Source organism: Cucurbita pepo, unplaced genomic scaffold, assembly GCF_002806865.2.
Source record: "Cucurbita pepo subsp. pepo cultivar mu-cu-16 unplaced genomic scaffold, ASM280686v2 Cp4.1_scaffold000560, whole genome shotgun sequence".
Classification (NCBI taxonomy): domain Eukaryota; kingdom Viridiplantae; phylum Streptophyta; class Magnoliopsida; order Cucurbitales; family Cucurbitaceae; genus Cucurbita; species Cucurbita pepo.
The window spans coordinates 3,570-20,491 of record NW_019646788.1 but is presented as its reverse complement, the minus strand read 5'-3'; the positions used below and the strand labels follow the sequence as shown (position 1 = coordinate 20,491).

Below are 16,922 nucleotides of genomic sequence, written 5' to 3'. Positions count from 1 at the left end.
AAAAAAAAAAGATGAGAATAAGAATTAGATGCTTAGGGCAATATGGTAGGACGAGTCATTTTGAATATCATCTACTTATATTTATCTCCTACCTTTTGAATTAGATGCTTAGGCTTATTTATACCAAATCTCGACGTAGTTTAGTAAATAAAAACATCAATTAACATATTAGAGGTGTTAGTTGAGTCGGGTTTAGACATTTCTTCGAGTCGTAAATTTACAACTATTGTTAAATAATAAACTCAATCCAACTGGAATATGACGGGTTTGAGTCATTTATTTAAATTTAAATTTTATTTATTTTTAAATATTTAATTAAAATTTCTAACTCAATTTCAATATATATTTTGAAAATTAATGTTAAGAAAGTATTTTTTTACGGTGCCATTTGAACAAAATGAGAAAAAATGTGAATAATTCAAATTCCCATCAAACACGTTACCATCGTGAAGGGTCTCAATAGCGACCGACAATAAAATAGCTTCAAATTTAAGATGCCGATGAAGTAAACAAAAAGACTCAAAATTTAAAAGAATCAAAAAGTTTATATACCCTTATCTAAAACAACGCTATCCACTCACAAAAATATGCACATACACGATGATGCTGCTCTTACTAGTAAATCAATTTCTTTGATTCTATAAAATAATTTAGGATACGATTCTCGAATCTATTAAATATCAATTTTCAACTCATTTAGAAGTTCTTCGATTAAAGAAAACGAATTATTGTATTAGAAAACTTTTTGTTCCATAAAAGTATACCTAATGTTTTGTTTTATAATAAGATTAAAAAGTAAGAAAGATAAGCTCAGAATGAAAGAAAGAGATTGGAAGTGACATTTGTGTTCAAAAAAGAAGGATAGGAGATAGTGAAATAACCCTTTTGTCTCTTATATAAAATTGAGATCTAACGGTTGTATTCGGAGATTTTGATCTTAAGTAGAGGCAAAGTCGAGCCGAATGACTTGATCTAGTGTAGAAGTAAATTGGATATACACACAGGGTAGCGTGTGTGGCCAAACGAATTTGGAATCTGTACAAGTTGTGTTCGGTTGACAAAGACAAATCTCGCCTAAAGTTCGACAAAGCCACTTGAGGTTTCCTTAAAACTTGTCTATGAGCATGTCAAGAACATGATGTCGTATGGTTGAAGATGTAATCTTCTACACCGTTTCATGGTAATTTGGACCAATTCAGGTCTCAGTAGTTGATGTCGTCTCACGTATAAAGCTTCAAAATGTATCACATGTGCACGTGTATTGAGTCATAATTACCCAAATCTCAAACCATCATGACTCTTTAATTGACCTAAAAATCTGGCATAATCAAAGCTATGTGCGAAAACATGTGCCCAAACCCTTTCTACATTCGAATCAAATCTATTGGAATTGGAAATGGAATTGAAATTTAGATCTAGAATGAATGAGGTGCCCATTTTTTTTATATTTATTTTCTTCTTGCTGAGGTAATATAGTGTATTATTGTGGGTTGACTTTGAGTTTTCTGCAATAATGGCTGTTTTAATTTAAAATAAAAATTTATTATATATATATATTTTTTTTATTTTTTTGGTCTTCTCATGAACCTTAATTTGTTCAAGCACAACCCATGTCAATTTAGGTGAAAGTGGAACCCACATTTTGACTATTGATTTTACCATATAAAATTTATAAATAAATAACAAATCGCTTAAAATATTAATATTTTTATGTAATATAAAAACTACGAGAGGAAATTGGATATATATGATAAATATTAATATTAACTACGAGCTCATAAATAAATCATAATAGTGTTTCTTTTTGTTGGAACTCATATTCACAAATTAAATTTTGGGCACAATCATCACAACAAAGTTGAATTTTGTGGCATAACTTCATCCACACATTCACACTTTTTCTTGAAAACAAATAGCATTAAATGTTCTTTACAAAGAAGGAAGATATTCAATAGTGCTAATATTAGCATGACTCAATAGGTACAAGATGTTAAAAGAGAGGATTGGTGAAGCTACACTACGAACCATCCATCGCATAGGGAATTGTCGTCACCGAGTTGTAGGGCTACCGTCGCACCCCTCACCAATGGACCCACTAAACTTTGGACACTGGCTATCGCTTCCTCACCTGGGTTCCTTGGATCTTGACCCTCTCACAGCCAACCAACTCGAGGGATCGAGATCATCATCCCCAACTTAGTCTTCTCATAGCTATAATTTTGTTCAAGCAAAACCCATATCAATTTAAGGTGAAATGGAATCCATATTTGGCCCCCCAAAAAAATGGTCATATGTCAAGATGAGGGTGTAAATGGCAATAGGTCCGACTTGTAGACGAAAGATCGTTGGGTTGGGCCAAGAGTTGTAGTATTGGGCTGGCCCATAAAATTTAAAAGTTGTTAATGTGGGCTCTTGTTGGGCTTTCCATTTTACTATTTTACCCCCAAGCCCTTCAAATGGCTCTTATAGAGGTCTTGTCTCTAAAAGTATTATAAATTGAACATAATTATGGAAATGCCCTTCATATTTAAATTTTATAAGAATTTACTGATCAATTTGATTTAAAATTAAATAAAATATATAATAAATCTCTAAACTTTCCATTTAATGTTTTGCTAATGAGTCTACGTGAAAGATTACAAAATTAAAAATCCAAAAATTTGCTTGATACAAAATTAAACGTTTAAAAACATATTAGACATATAGTAAGTTTAAGAGTGTAACAACCTAAATCCATCGCTAGTAGCCGTTTTGACCCATTATCTACCGACGTCAACCTCTTTAAAACGTGTTTACTAGAGAGAGAGATTTACAGACTCTTATAAGGAATGTTTCATTTCCCTCTTCAATCGATGTGAGATCTCACAATCCACCTCCTCCCTTAAGAGCCCAACGTACTCGCTAGCACACCACCCGGTCTATGATACCATTTATAACAACCCAAGCCCACTGTTAGCAAATATTGTCTGTTTTTTCCCATTACGTATCGTTATCAGCCAGTAAGACGCATCTACTAGGGAGAGATTTTCATACCCTTATAAGAAATGCTTCATTCATACAAAATTAAAAAATTTAGAAACATAATTCAACACTTATTAATTTTTAAATGAACTTTGAAAAAATTGGCACATGGGTAGGTGGGACCCAACAATATGAAATTGCAGGAGATTTCCTCTCATCCTCAACCGTGAACATTCAAAGATGAGAGAGGGAGAGATTAGAACACCAATATTGACTTGGCAAGAAGGCAATAACAAGAAAGAAGATCATCAATGGCAGAGTTGAAAGACTTGTGTGCTTCTTAAAATCATGAGAAGATGAACACTTGCAGAAGAAAAAACTTGAAGATCCAAGAAATGGAAAACCACCAGATTCTGTCAAAACCCAAACTGGGCTTCTCTGCTTCATTCAGAGAAGCCTTCAAAATCCTCTTTAATCATCCAAACTTCATCTCTCTCATTATCTTCATCTCTCTCCCCCTCTTGGCCTCCCTCTCAGCCCACAACATTCTTCTTCACCCAACCTTCATTCAACTTCTCAGGTTTCTCTCTCATAAAAATCCTTATGATCCTTCTCTAACGTCCATCATCGTGTGTCAAATACTCGAGGGCACAGCCTGCTTCTCGCAGCTCTCCTCTACTCTCTCCCATGGGTTTTTTTATATCAATTCTTGTCTCTTCAGCACTCATCTTCTTCCTTGACCTTCTCAACACAATTGCAATAGTCTCCATATCAGCAGCATTGTATGGAGGAAACTCTCAAATGGGTTTTAAAGAGATGCTAGTTCAAGTCAGGAAGATGGTGGCTTTGAAACTCAGAGGGTCATTGGCTACATCTCTATGCTCTGTTTTGTTGGCTTCACTCACTCTGTTGGGCTTGGTTGCTTTGTCAAAAGACTTCTTTTTTGTGGCTACAGGCAGCTCTCACATCTCAATAACAAACACCTTCCTCTTACAACTTTTCATCTTCACATTCATCATTGGGACACCTTTTGTGGTTTTGTTGGGGAAGTATGTAGAGTGGAGTGCTGTTTGGAATATGGGGATTGTTATCTCAATCTTGGATAAGAACCAGGGGTATATAGCCATAGGAGTGGCATCATATCTTAGCAGAGGTAGCAGAAAGCTTGGGTTCAGTTTGATGATGGTTTTCTTTGTTTTGAAGGTGGTTTTTGGGTTTCCATGTCTATATGCTTTGTGGAATGAGAGAAGTTGTGGGGTTTGGGAGAATGTGGTGTTTGTGAGCTTGAACGGTGTGGGGAATGTTGTGATGTGAGTTGTTCTAATGGTTTACTTTTATGACTGCAAAAGGGAGCTCTTGGAGAAGAAGATTGATTTGGAGAATAATGGGAAACCCATTGAGGCTGTTCAACAATAAATCCAATTGAAATTGTGTATTTGGTGCTAGAGATATCTAAATTATACGTTTCTATCCGTATTATATACACAACTAGCTCTAATACCAAAATACTAGAGAGAGGTTTACATGCCCTTATAAAAAATGGACGTGGGATATTACAAGATCTTATGATCATAGATTTTCAATTATGACAAATTTGTTTAGAAACATTTTAGGAAATTGAATCGAAACAAATCAACCAGATTTCAGTCAAATTTTCAGGACCTAAAGTAAATCAAATGAGATTTTGAGGACCCAAAAGAAATCAATGCAGTTGACTTTCGCATGTGAGCTTGCACATGTAGGCTTCACACCAGTCACCAACACATTGGGAAATGACAACAAGATGAAGACCATTGGGGGCTATGTTCTTTCAACGATGAACACTTGAGAGAATTCAAGATTCAAAATGGAAAACCACCAAATTCTGGCGAAATCCAAACTGGGCTTCTCTGCTTCATTCAGAGAAGCCTTCAAAATCCTCTTTAATCATCCAAACTTCATCTCCCTCGTCCTCATCTCCTCCTTCCCCCTCTTCGCCTCCCTCCTCGCCCACCACATTCTCCTTCACCCAACCTTCATTCAACTCCTCAAACTTCTCTCAGAAGAAAATCCATCTGATCCATCTCCAAGGTACATCATCAGGTGTCGATTAGATGGCAGCACAGCCTGCATCTCGCAGCGCTCCTCTGATGACAACAACTTCAAAGCAACTCTCTCCCACAAGTTTCTGATATCAACTCTCATCTCTTCAGCACTCATCTTCTTCCTAGACCTTCTCTCCACAATCTCAACAGTATCTATATCAGCAGCAATATATGGAGGAAACTCCCAAATGGGTTTCAAACAGATGCTAGTTGAAGTCAGAAAGCGAGTGGCTGTAAGACTGAGAGGCTCATTGGCAACATCTCTGTATGCTCTTATACTTGCTTCACTAACTCTATTGGGTTTAATCGCTTTGTCAACAAACATGTTTTTGATGCCAAAAAGCTCATTTATCTTTGGGACAATCTTTGTATTTCTGTTGACAAAATTCATAGAGTGGAGCGCTATTTGGAACATGGGAATTGTTATCTCAATCTTGGATAAGAACCATGGCTACATAGCAATTGGAGTGGCAGCATATCTAAGCAGAGGCAGGAGGAAGTTAGGGCTAAGTTTGATGCTGGTTTTCTTTGCTTTGAAGGTGGCTCTTGGGCTGCCATGTCTCTATGCTTTGTGGAATCAGGGGAGTTGTGGGGCATTGGGGAATGTGGTGTCCGTGAGTTTCAAGTGTGTGGGGGATATTCTAATGTGGATTGTTCTTATGGTTTATTTCTATGACTGTAAGAGGCAGTTTCTGGAGAAGAAGATCGATTTGGAGAATAATGGTAAAGCCATTGAAGCTACTCAACAATAAATTGCTAGATTTTTACCTTCTCAGTCCGCCATGGAAGCCTGCAAATTGGAGGTATGAAGCTCTTTTCCTCCCCTTGAGTTGTAGAAGAAAGAGAGCCTCCTTCCTGCAATTGTACAAGACGATAAACATTGGAATGTGACAGTTTATAATAAGGATTTGATTCAATTGCAAAGAATTGTTGTAATTTTGAGTAAATTCAATCTAACCCTTTATCGAAACGTCCTAATTTTAGCCAATTTTCAGAGAAAACCGCCATGGCCAAGAATCAATGTTCTTGGCTATTACACGTCCAATTGGCCTCTCCACGATTTTCGCTTGCACCAACCCAATTACATCCCCATTTCCTCCTAAATTTCTCATTTCTTTCTTCTTCTTCCGATCTCCATCAACCCTCAATCTCTGTCTGTCGCTTTCTCTCTCTCTCTAACACACACATTTCTCGCCGGGGAACTCAAAAAAACCCCGGAATCCGCCATGGAAGATGAATAGAATCATACAGTCGCCGGCGTCCAAGTTCCGCCCCTTTCGGCGATACCTTGACGGCTCGTCCACCGATAAGACTACCGGCGTGGCGACCGCCACGGACGAACACCCTAATTACATCCTCCTCCGTTACCAAATCCTCGACCCTGACAGCGACATTGTCGCGCAATGGAATCGCTTGTTTCTAGTGACATGCCTGATTGCGCTATTCATCGATCCGATGTATTTCTACACGTCGTCTGTCGGGGGACCTGCCTGCCTGACATCGGAGGTGAATCTGGGAATAGTGATCACGTTCTTCAGAACGGTGATGGATCTGTTCTTCTTGCTGCACATGGTGCTCAAGTTTCGAACCGCGTATGTCGCTCCGAGCTCTAGGGTTTTTGGAAGGGGAGAGCTGGTTATGGATGCCAGAGCCATTGCAAAGCGCTATTTGAAATCTGATTTTGTGATTGATCTCGCCGCCACTCTCCCCCTCCCACAAGTATGCTCCAATCAATTTCTCTCTAATCATTAACCATCCTTGAATTCCATGAACAACATTCAAAGTTCCTTATCATTATTATGATTTTGAATCCAAATATATTGAAGTTGAAATGTTGTATCAGATAGTGATGTGGTTGGTGATTCCAGCAACAAGACATTCAAGGGTGGATCATGCCAACAACACAATCGCTCTCCTTGTTCTTCTCCAATACGTTCCAAGGCTGTTCCTCATCTTCCCTCTCAACCAACGCATCATCAAAACCACTGGCGTTGTTGCCAAAACTGCCTGGGCTGGTGCTGCCTACAATCTCATCCTCTACATGCTTGCCAGTCATGTAACAACACCATATCTCGTCTCTCTACGTTCATCTTTACGTCATCTCGGTTAAACTCCCGTTATGTTACTAGTCTTTAAGCTCTCGATTATGCTTCTGTTCTATTTGGTCCTTGATATTGTCAATGTCATCAATGGATGTCCGTCTTAGCATGCTCTTTCGAGAAATTTTGATTGAGATAGTGTAATGTGGTAGATCGTCGAGCAAAGTATTGCTATTTCCGTTTTAGCAATAGGGATGAAATGGAAACCACGTGAAGGAGAGGATTTGAACCTTTAACCTTACCACCGAGAGTATATGTCCTAACCAATTGAGCTCTGAGCTCCCACATTGGTTAGGGTGGAGAACGAAACACCCTTTACAAGGGTGTGGAAACCTCTTCCTAGCAGACGCGTTTTAAAAATCTTGAGAGGAAGTCCGAAAGGGAAAGCCCAAAGAGGGGTCGTTACATGATCGAGAGTATAAGTCTTAACCGGTTGAGCTATAATCAGATTGGTAATGATGTCTATGATAAATAGATAGTGTAAAATGTTAGTAAAATGTGTGTATTGGTACTTGTATTACAGGTGTTGGGATCTACATGGTATTTGTTGTCCATAGGGAGACAGTTCGCATGCTGGAAATCGGAGTGTGCAAAGGAAAATGCGTCCAAAGTTCTAACATGTCTTCCCATCTTCTTGGATTGCAACAGTTTGAATGACACTGACAGACAATATTGGCTGAATGTCACTCATGTTACTTCCAAATGCGATCCAAGGAATGAAAACATTAGGTTCAAATTTGGAATGTTCTCTGATGCTTTCACCAGTGATGTTGCCTCCTCCCATTTCATTGCTAAGTACTTTTATTGTCTTTGGTGGGGCCTCAGAAATTTAAGGTATCCATCTCGATTTTGCTTCTAAATACGTTACATGTGACTTAATTGTCTTCAAATCTGTTGAAGCGTTGATAAAAGGTTTAAAGTTCCTTATCATTATTATGATTTTGAATCCAAATATATTGAAGTTGAAATGTTGTATCAGATAGTGATGTGGTTGGTGATTCCAGCAACAAGACATTCAAGGGTGGATCATGCCAACAACACAATCGCTCTCCTTGTTCTTCTCCAATACGTTCCAAGGCTGTTCCTCATCTTCCCTCTCAACCAACGCATCATCAAAACCACTGGCGTTGTTGCCAAAACTGCCTGGGCTGGTGCTGCCTACAATCTCATCCTCTACATGCTTGCCAGTCATGTAACAACACCATATCTCGTCTCTCTACGTTCATCTTTACGTCATCTCGGTTAAACTCCCGTTATGTTACTAGTCTTTAAGCTCTCGATTATGCTTCTGTTCTATTTGGTCCTTGATATTGTCAATGTCATCAATGGATGTCCGTCTTAGCATGCTCTTTCGAGAAATTTTGATTGAGATAGTGTAATGTGGTAGATCGTCGAGCAAAGTATTGCTATTTCCGTTTTAGCAATAGGGATGAAATGGAAACCACGTGAAGGAGAGGATTTGAACCTTTAACCTTACCACCGAGAGTATATGTCCTAACCAATTGAGCTCTGAGCTCCCACATTGGTTAGGGTGGAGAACGAAACACCCTTTACAAGGGTGTGGAAACCTCTTCCTAGCAGACGCGTTTTAAAAATCTTGAGAGGAAGTCCGAAAGGGAAAGCCCAAAGAGGGGTCGTTACATGATCGAGAGTATAAGTCTTAACCGGTTGAGCTATAATCAGATTGGTAATGATGTCTATGATAAATAGATAGTGTAAAATGTTAGTAAAATGTGTGTATTGGTACTTGTATTACAGGTGTTGGGATCTACATGGTATTTGTTGTCCATAGGGAGACAGTTCGCATGCTGGAAATCGGAGTGTGCAAAGGAAAATGCGTCCAAAGTTCTAACATGTCTTCCCATCTTCTTGGATTGCAACAGTTTGAATGACACTGACAGACAATATTGGCTGAATGTCACTCATGTTACTTCCAAATGCGATCCAAGGAATGAAAACATTAGGTTCAAATTTGGAATGTTCTCTGATGCTTTCACCAGTGATGTTGCCTCCTCCCATTTCATTGCTAAGTACTTTTATTGTCTTTGGTGGGGCCTCAGAAATTTAAGGTATCCATCTCGATTTTGCTTCTAAATACGTTACATGTGACTTAATTGTCTTCAAATCTGTTGAAGCGTTGATAAAAGGTTAAATTTTTTGTTACCATCGGTTTACGCTTTTCGATTCAGTGGAGCAACAAATACTGTGCGCATGCCTAAGTTATTGGGGTCTATGCTCTATTTTCTTGAGTTCGGGGTTGATTTAATACGGTATCATAGTACTGAACTCTTATAGTACTGTGTTTGGATCTTTACTGGATGGATTTGGGGTCGATGGTGATTTAACGAAATTTATAACCTCTAAGTTTGGCCATATTTCTCTGGTTGTCCGGTAGGTCTTACAAATATCGTCCTTTTGAATGCTAATTTATTGTTTATTTATAGTTCTTACGGACAAACTTTGGACACAACAACTTACCTTGGCGAGACATTATTTTGCATATCAACGTGCATAGTTGGGTTGATACTATTTTCACAACTCATTGGCAATATGCAGGTTTTGACCATTTTTCTTATTTTTAAAGTAAATTTTGGGTGAATGTTTTGAAGATATAATTTGATCTAACTTAGTTTCTGTTTCCCATTTTGAAGACATATTTGCAGTCAATGACAGTAAGACTCGAAGAATGGAGGATAAAGAGAAGGGACACTGAAGAATGGATGCGACGTCGTCAATTACCACCAGATTTGCAAGAACGAGTTCGACGATTCGTTCAATATAAATGGCAGGCCACGAGAGGAGTTAATGAAGAATCCATATTGCGTTCATTGCCCATTGACCTTCGCCGTGAGATTCAACAACATTTGTGTTTGTCGCTCGTTCGTCGTGTGTGTATTCAATCCCAAGCTCGTTTACTTGTGTCGTTATATATCTGTCCAACTCAAATGTTATGATTTTCTAGGTTCCTTTCTTCTCACAAATGGACGATCAACTTCTCGATGCCATATGCGAGCGCCTCGTCTCGTCCTTGTGTACTCAAGGAACGTATATCGTGCGAGAGGATGACCCAGTTAACGAAATGTTGTTTATTATAAGAGGACAACTAGAGAGCTCCACAACAAATGGCGGTCGTTCTGGCTTTTTCAACTCAATCACATTAAAACCAGGTGATTTTTGTGGTGAAGAACTATTGACATGGGCTTTGATGCCAAGTTCCAGTTTGAATATGCCTTCTTCTACTCGAACCGTCCGAGCACGTACAGAAGTTGAAGCCTTCGCCCTTCGAGCTGAAGATCTCAAGTTCGTCGCCGGACAATTCAAACGCCTGCATAGCAAGAAACTACAACATGCCTTTAGATACTATTCCCATCAATGGAGGACCTGGGGTGCTTGCTTAATTCAAGTAGCTTGGAGGAGGCTTAAGAAGAGAAAATTGGCAAAGAAATCAGTATTCAGAAACAGCTTAAGCTATGGAGATTCAATACAAGAAGATATCGAATACGACGTCGAGCTAGCAGAAGAACACTACGACCACGACGACGACGACAGTGATGAGGACATGTCTACTGCAGACTACATGAACAAAACTCAGCATCTAGGTGCTACACTTTTGGCTTCAAAGTTTGCTGCCAATACTAGAAAAGGAGTTCATCTAAAAGCCCAAAAATCCAAAGCTTCTAGTTTGAAAATGCCAAAGTTGTTTAAACCAGATGAACCTGATTTTTCTATGGATGGATGAAATGTTTACTTCTTCCCTTAAACTAAACTCAAAGAAAAATCTTAACAAAATAGTTAGAAAACATAATTAACACAAGTCCATGTAAAGATCCTTGTAGATTACCAGTGCTAATTACATTACGCAGATCCCATTTGATATCCATTTGATCTTCGACTTTTATTTTCGAAATTTATGTTCATTTTCTCATCATACAATATACTATGTTCGTTACGAACGGCTCGAGGGAGAGAGGTGGAGCTATGGTATCCAATCAATCACAAAACAATGAACTGATATCAATATACCCATAGGGAAAAAATGAAGTATAGGCATAGAATACTTCAACAGGCATAGAACTGATATCAAAACAATGAACTGATATCAAGTTTTGTATTGATAATATTCACACCAAAAATGTCGAGTTTCAAGTGGATCTGAAAGAATATTGAAGTAACTATAAGGTATAGGCCAAAAAAATAGCAAAAGCTACACACTTCAACCGTATTCTGAGTACCTCAAAAGTTTTGAAAGAATTTACATGACAAGGCAAACCAAAAGAAAGGGAAAGAATAATAGCTATCATGGACTATACGCTAGCCGTTCTAAAGCTCCTCACATGGCTAGAGATTCAAGAACAAGGGGGGGTACACTCATTGAAGTTTCGATATTATCATCATTACTAAGCATCAAGAACTCGAGACAATACCTTCCCAAGAAACGTTCGTGACACGAAGAACAGCTTGTGCACTTAAAGGGGAGAGCTTTGATTGACAAAAGTCTTCCCAAGAGACCTTCTCTGGGTCTTCAGGCATCGTTGTTGGGAGGTCGGGAAACTTTGTGTACACAGATTGCAACTCCAGAAGGAGAATTCGAGCAGCCTCCCTCGACTCGGGAAGCTGGTCACTGAGCTGGGATGCTGCTGTTTGAATCAATTTGTCAATCCCAAATGTTCTTATCCCTTCAACACCCTATCGACAAATATTTGGTAAACATGTGAGCAGAACCGATACAAAAACGATTGAACTTTTTCCGGGGGGGTGATGGAAAAACAAGATATATGATGCTACCATGAAATTCCTTTCTTATAAGATGGTACACAGCCACAGAGAAGATAAGATGATCAAACAATTTCAAATGAAGATGCAAAATCCTCACCAGTCGTTGGACACTTCGACAAAAGCACGTTGAAGCCTTGGCTCGAATTCTCGGATTTCGGTGCTTAAGATATGGTTCCAATTTTGGTAGCAACAATTCAGGGGAAAACGATGTAGTCATTGCTACCAGAGCTTTCTCAGCCGCTTCACACACGAAACGTTTGTCTTGAGAAGACTTCAGAAGAAGCTGCAACAGCTGCACTCCATTGCATACACAGCTCAGAAAAGAAATCACCATTGAAGAAAAAGGAAACTGTAGAAAAAAGTTAAACTCAAACAGTGCAAGATAAAGTTACCATGGGGTCCAATGATTCAATCAGTTTGTCATTATAAGCACTGAAAATGTCTGCAGATGTCATAAGTGCAGTTTTGCAGACAGCACTTCGAGGATTTTTCATTGATTTCACCAAAAGTGATATCACATCTCCCCTGTCACAAAATTATATTGCCTAAGATGAGCCATAAAAGAAAGTAACTCCAATGAAAGTTAATACAAATAAGAAAAAACACCCAAATCAATCGAGTCACAGACGACTTACAGCATATCAAGCATGTCTTCCCTGTGATATATTGCTATCCGTCTCGTATTGTTCAGTGCTTCACAAACCAAAACCCAATCTTTTGAGCTTAATCCAGCTACGAGCGTCTGAAATTTTAAAACAAGTAAAGACGTTATCCATGTTCGACATTCACAAAACCGACCATGCAGCATCAATGACAATCAACCACAACTGTTAAACTGGAGTTAGCTGACAAATCTAGTAATATCAATACCTTAAGGCTCGATGAAACATCGTCTAGATCAGTCAAATTCTCAGCTTCGATATATTCTACTTCTGAACTACCAACCTCAGCTCCAGGATTACTGTTTTCACCATTTACTTGTGGTCTTTTCAACTCTTCAACATTCCCATTAGCACTCACTAGACCTTGTTTGCTAAGATCCCCTTTACAAGGGCTTTCATTGCTCCCTTCCAGTCCAGGCACTGTGTTAAGTGCTTTAAGAGCTTTCTCTGACATGGCTGCTAAGAACATACAAAATCAATAGAGCACCACTAAGGAAAAAGGATAACTGTATGAAATCCTCATTTTATGAAAGATCAATGAGAAGCCTGCATACAATAATAGCCCTTATCGTTCTAATACATTAGTTGTTTCCAAACACAAGTCTTCATCCATATCTTGGAGTTCATCCCAAAACATTTGACACTTCAAATCTTTGATCTCAATGACCCTCTTCTACAGTCTAAAATATTAACATTTTCATCAGCAGCAGAGCCTAATCAAATTCTGTAACACCAGCCCAGAAAACATAAGCATATTCTTGGAAGATCAAACATGAAACTCCCTATTTTGCAAGCTTCAACTTAAGAAAAATGTTAACTGGCCATCAAAATCCTTCTAACATAGCAACTCCCAGACGCAATTGAGAGTGCCCGGCTCACACCCAGATGATATCTCTCCTTGCCCACAAAATCTCTCTCAGGAATTACACTCACAACAATCCCCATCCCATCTCATTCATTCAAATCCATACAGATACAAACCAACATAATCGCAGCAATCGCCTTAGGAGAAGAACAAACCATATAGAAAATCAGCAACTCATCAAGTAGAACTAAAAACAAAGAAGATCCAGAACCCCAAAAGCAAATAAATCCAGAAACCACAATTCAAAAGAGCAAGCCAGCAAAAGGGGGCAAGATCTAGCCCACGAACCCATTAAGAATCTCAATCATTACAGTACATAATTCAACTTCAAATCAGATTCAAGACCTAAAACTCGAAAACAAACGCAAACCCAGATGAAAAAAAATAAGAAATCAAGTAGTTTGAGAGGTACCCAGAGAAAAACGATGAAAAAAACGAAGCGGGTGATGGCGATCAGGAGAGGAAGTTGCTGCTACTGCCACTGTGGAAATGGAGAAACCGGCGAGAGAGTAGCAGTGACGGAGAAATGGAAATGAGATGAAGAAGAAACGATGGTTTGGCCGGCAGAGGGAGAGGGAGTACACGGGATGCGACCCCGCCTTCGCCCATGGAAATCAATTTACTGTTCTGTTCCTAAATTTCTGGATTCCGATCCTCTCCCTCCATTTCTCCCTAATTTTCTCAGTCTGCCACTATTATTTTTCCTTATCCCTTCTTTTACAATATCCTGACATATCCAACATTAATTACCCTCACCCACGCCATTAATATCACTCTCCATACATGCTACAGTAGCGAGGTACGAGAACCAAAATTTAAATGCCGACTTCCGATGAACCAGGACATCATTTTCATATTTTAACTTCATTCTTATTCACTTTTTCGAATATCCCTAAGTTCAAAAAAATTAGAAATAAATATCGAAAATTTTAATAATTTCATTTTTACATTGGAGATAAAAAAAATAAATAAATAATTTATAGTACTTGAAGTAAACAACATTCAAGATAAAATACTCTAATTTCGATTTATTTCAATTTATTTTTAAGTGTGTTTATTTAACTCGAAAATTTAAAAAATAGGGTTTAAAATTCATGTCTACTTTATCTACCTTACATATTTTTAAAATTATTATAAAATTAAGAATATTTAAGGTTTGTAATAAGATGGACTGAGGCTTATAAATATTTGATATTTTAGTTTAAAAAATGTCTATAGATTCTTAAACTTTCCTATTATATTCAGTGAAGCCTTGAAGCCTTAAAATTTTTATTATGTGTCTCAAAGTTGAGTATGTCAGGTATGACCTATTCAATGTTGACTCGAATACAAAATTGAAAGTTCATTAGACAGTTTGATATTCTTAAAGTTTGTGAACATTATTTTATTTTGTCTAACCGTCATAAAATTTTTAAATTGTCTAATAAATTTTAATATTACTCGATAGATTTAATTTTAAAATTTAGGCATGGTTCGATTTTGGGCGAAATTAATGAATTCTTAGCAAATATTCAAAATTTTGTGAATATTTTAAAATATAAATTAAGATTTAAATTTTTTAAAAACTTAGTTTTATTTTCTAAATTCGTCTAAAAATTCAATTACTTTTCTTTAAAAGTTGAAAATGTTGATAAACAAATAGTAAAACCAACTCAAATTTTTAAAACTAAATATTTACTAAAGAAAGTAGAAATAATTGAATGGTTGATATTTTTTTATATATTTTTTCTATCTTTATAGTTCAACTAAAATTATATTTACATTAAATGCAAAATATTAATAACGGGGGGATTAATTTGATATTTTTATCTTATTGATAGTGGTTGAGGATTGTTGGAGTCTCGCGTTGATTAACCGAAGAGAATGTCATGAGTATATGAGTAACGAACACTATTTCCATTGACATTTGGACTTTTGAGAAAACAATAAACAAAAACATGAATGTATGAATGTAAATATTCGGTTTGTGGTTCCTATTATAAGCATTATCTTAACTTAATCGTGTCAATAGAATCTCTGTTTAAGGAGAGACTCAATGATGTATTTTATGTATAGAGTAGACTTGTTCACTCACAAGTTACGAGACTGCTTAAATTAAAACTCTAACCTCTGTCTCCTTAATCTAAAAAGAAAGATTGAAATTTTGTTGGTCATTTTAAGCTTCCATATCTTACCGTCCGTGAAAGCGGATCATGTAAATTATCTAGGTTGGTTATTATTTTAATATTAATACATTATTAGATATATATCAATTTAAATTCGTAGATAATTATTATGTAATTTTACACCAACGTTCAATGTCGGTTTTGGGCCTCACTAGTTCAATGGGCCTTAGATGACTTTTCTTTAACGTTTTTTGGGCCTCACTAGTTCAATGGGCCTTAGATGACTTTTCTTAACCGTTTTTTGGGCCTCACTAGTTCAATGGGCCTTAGATGATTTTTTTGGGCCTCGTTAGTTCAATGGGCCTTATATGACTTTTCTTAACCGTTTTTGGGCCTCACTAGTTCAATGGGCCTTAGATGACTTTTCTTAACCGTTTTTTGGGCCTCACTAGTTCAATGGGCCTTTGATGATTTTTCTTAACGGGTTTTTGAGCCTCACTAGTTCAATGGGCCATATATGATTTTTCTTAACCGTTTTTTGGGCCTCACTAGTTCAATGGGCCTTTGATGATTTTTCTTAACGGGGTTTTGGGCCTCACTAGTTCAATGGGCCTTATAGATGATTTTTTAACCGTTTTTGGGCCTCACTAGTTAAATGGGCCATATATGATTTTTTTAACCTTTTTTGGGCCTCACTAGTTCAATGGCCTTAGATGACTTTTCTTAACCGTTTTTTTGGGCCTCACTAGTTCAATGGGCCATAGATAATTTTTCTTAACCCCTTTTTGGGCCTCGTTAGTTCAATGGGCCTTCGATTACTTTTCTTAACCGTTTTTTGGGCCTCACTAGTTCAATGGGCCTTAGATGACTGTTCTTAACCGTTTTGGGCCTCACTAGTTTAATGGGCCTTAAATGACTGTTCTTAACCTTTTTTGGGCCTCACTAGTTTAATGGGCCTTATATGATTTTTCTTAACCGTTTTTGGGCCTCACTAGTTCAATGTTCTTGCCTGTGCCAATTTATAACGAAAAGGCTGAGAAACAAATAAATTTGCCACGTAAGCTAAACGTGTTACACTGAGGTATTTTTATCTTAAAGCTAAGAATTTTTAGAATATAATGACGTTTAATTAATTTAATTTTTTTTGTACTTATATATATTATTTCTTTTATTTTTGTCTTCATGAAACCGTTTATTAATGTACAGTTCTATTCGGTTTTCACGTAACATCCATTTAACTTATATGCACAACACGTTAAAGGTGAAATCGCGAATCACGTACACGATTTATCCTAAATAACGGCCGCAATCTATCTAAATAACGGTTAATGATCGGCCAATAATCATGTTTCATTTATTATTTAACTAAA

General features: G+C 37.4%; 4 protein-coding genes across 7 annotated transcripts; 3 read left to right on the top strand and 1 right to left on the bottom strand.

Annotated features, from left to right (window-relative positions):
* The first annotated feature begins 3,126 nt into the window (after positions 1–3,126).
* LOC111785558 lies at positions 3,127–4,289 on the top strand. Its single transcript, XM_023665959.1, has one exon. The coding sequence runs from the start codon at positions 3,649–3,651 to the stop codon at positions 4,273–4,275; it is 627 nt and encodes a 208-aa protein (XP_023521727.1). The 5' UTR covers positions 3,127–3,648; the 3' UTR covers positions 4,276–4,289.
* Positions 4,290–4,789: 500 nt separating this feature from the next.
* Positions 4,790–6,015, top strand: LOC111785557. Its single transcript, XM_023665958.1, has one exon. It carries the CDS (start codon positions 4,808–4,810, stop codon positions 5,795–5,797), a length of 990 nt encoding a protein of 329 aa, XP_023521726.1. The 5' UTR covers positions 4,790–4,807; the 3' UTR covers positions 5,798–6,015.
* Positions 6,016–6,164: 149 nt separating this feature from the next.
* On the top strand, positions 6,165–11,002 carry LOC111785556 (cyclic nucleotide-gated ion channel 18-like). Its single transcript, XM_023665957.1, has 6 exons — positions 6,165–6,764; positions 6,889–7,101; positions 7,668–7,978; positions 9,589–9,700; positions 9,796–10,032; positions 10,107–11,002. The coding sequence occupies exons 1-6, from the start codon at positions 6,279–6,281 to the stop codon at positions 10,881–10,883; spliced, it is 2,136 nt and encodes a 711-aa protein (XP_023521725.1). The 5' UTR covers positions 6,165–6,278; the 3' UTR covers positions 10,884–11,002.
* A 217-nt stretch (positions 11,003–11,219) lies between these two features.
* Positions 11,220–14,179, bottom strand: LOC111785555. Of its 4 annotated transcripts, none has more exons than XM_023665956.1 (7): positions 13,860–14,179; positions 13,137–13,262; positions 12,791–13,041; positions 12,556–12,662; positions 12,313–12,445; positions 12,018–12,212; positions 11,220–11,830 (listed from the first exon to the last, which is right to left on the bottom strand). In XM_023665956.1, exons 3-7 carry the CDS (start codon positions 13,034–13,036, stop codon positions 11,549–11,551), a joined length of 963 nt encoding a protein of 320 aa, XP_023521724.1. In that variant the 5' UTR covers positions 13,037–13,041; positions 13,137–13,262; positions 13,860–14,179; the 3' UTR covers positions 11,220–11,548. The 4 variants fall into 4 exon arrangements, with proteins under 4 accessions (XP_023521724.1, XP_023521723.1, XP_023521722.1 ...); XM_023665955.1 differs by having other exon boundaries at positions 12,791–13,038; XM_023665954.1 differs by lacking the exon at positions 13,137–13,262.
* Between the last annotated feature and the right edge of the window lie 2,743 nt (positions 14,180–16,922).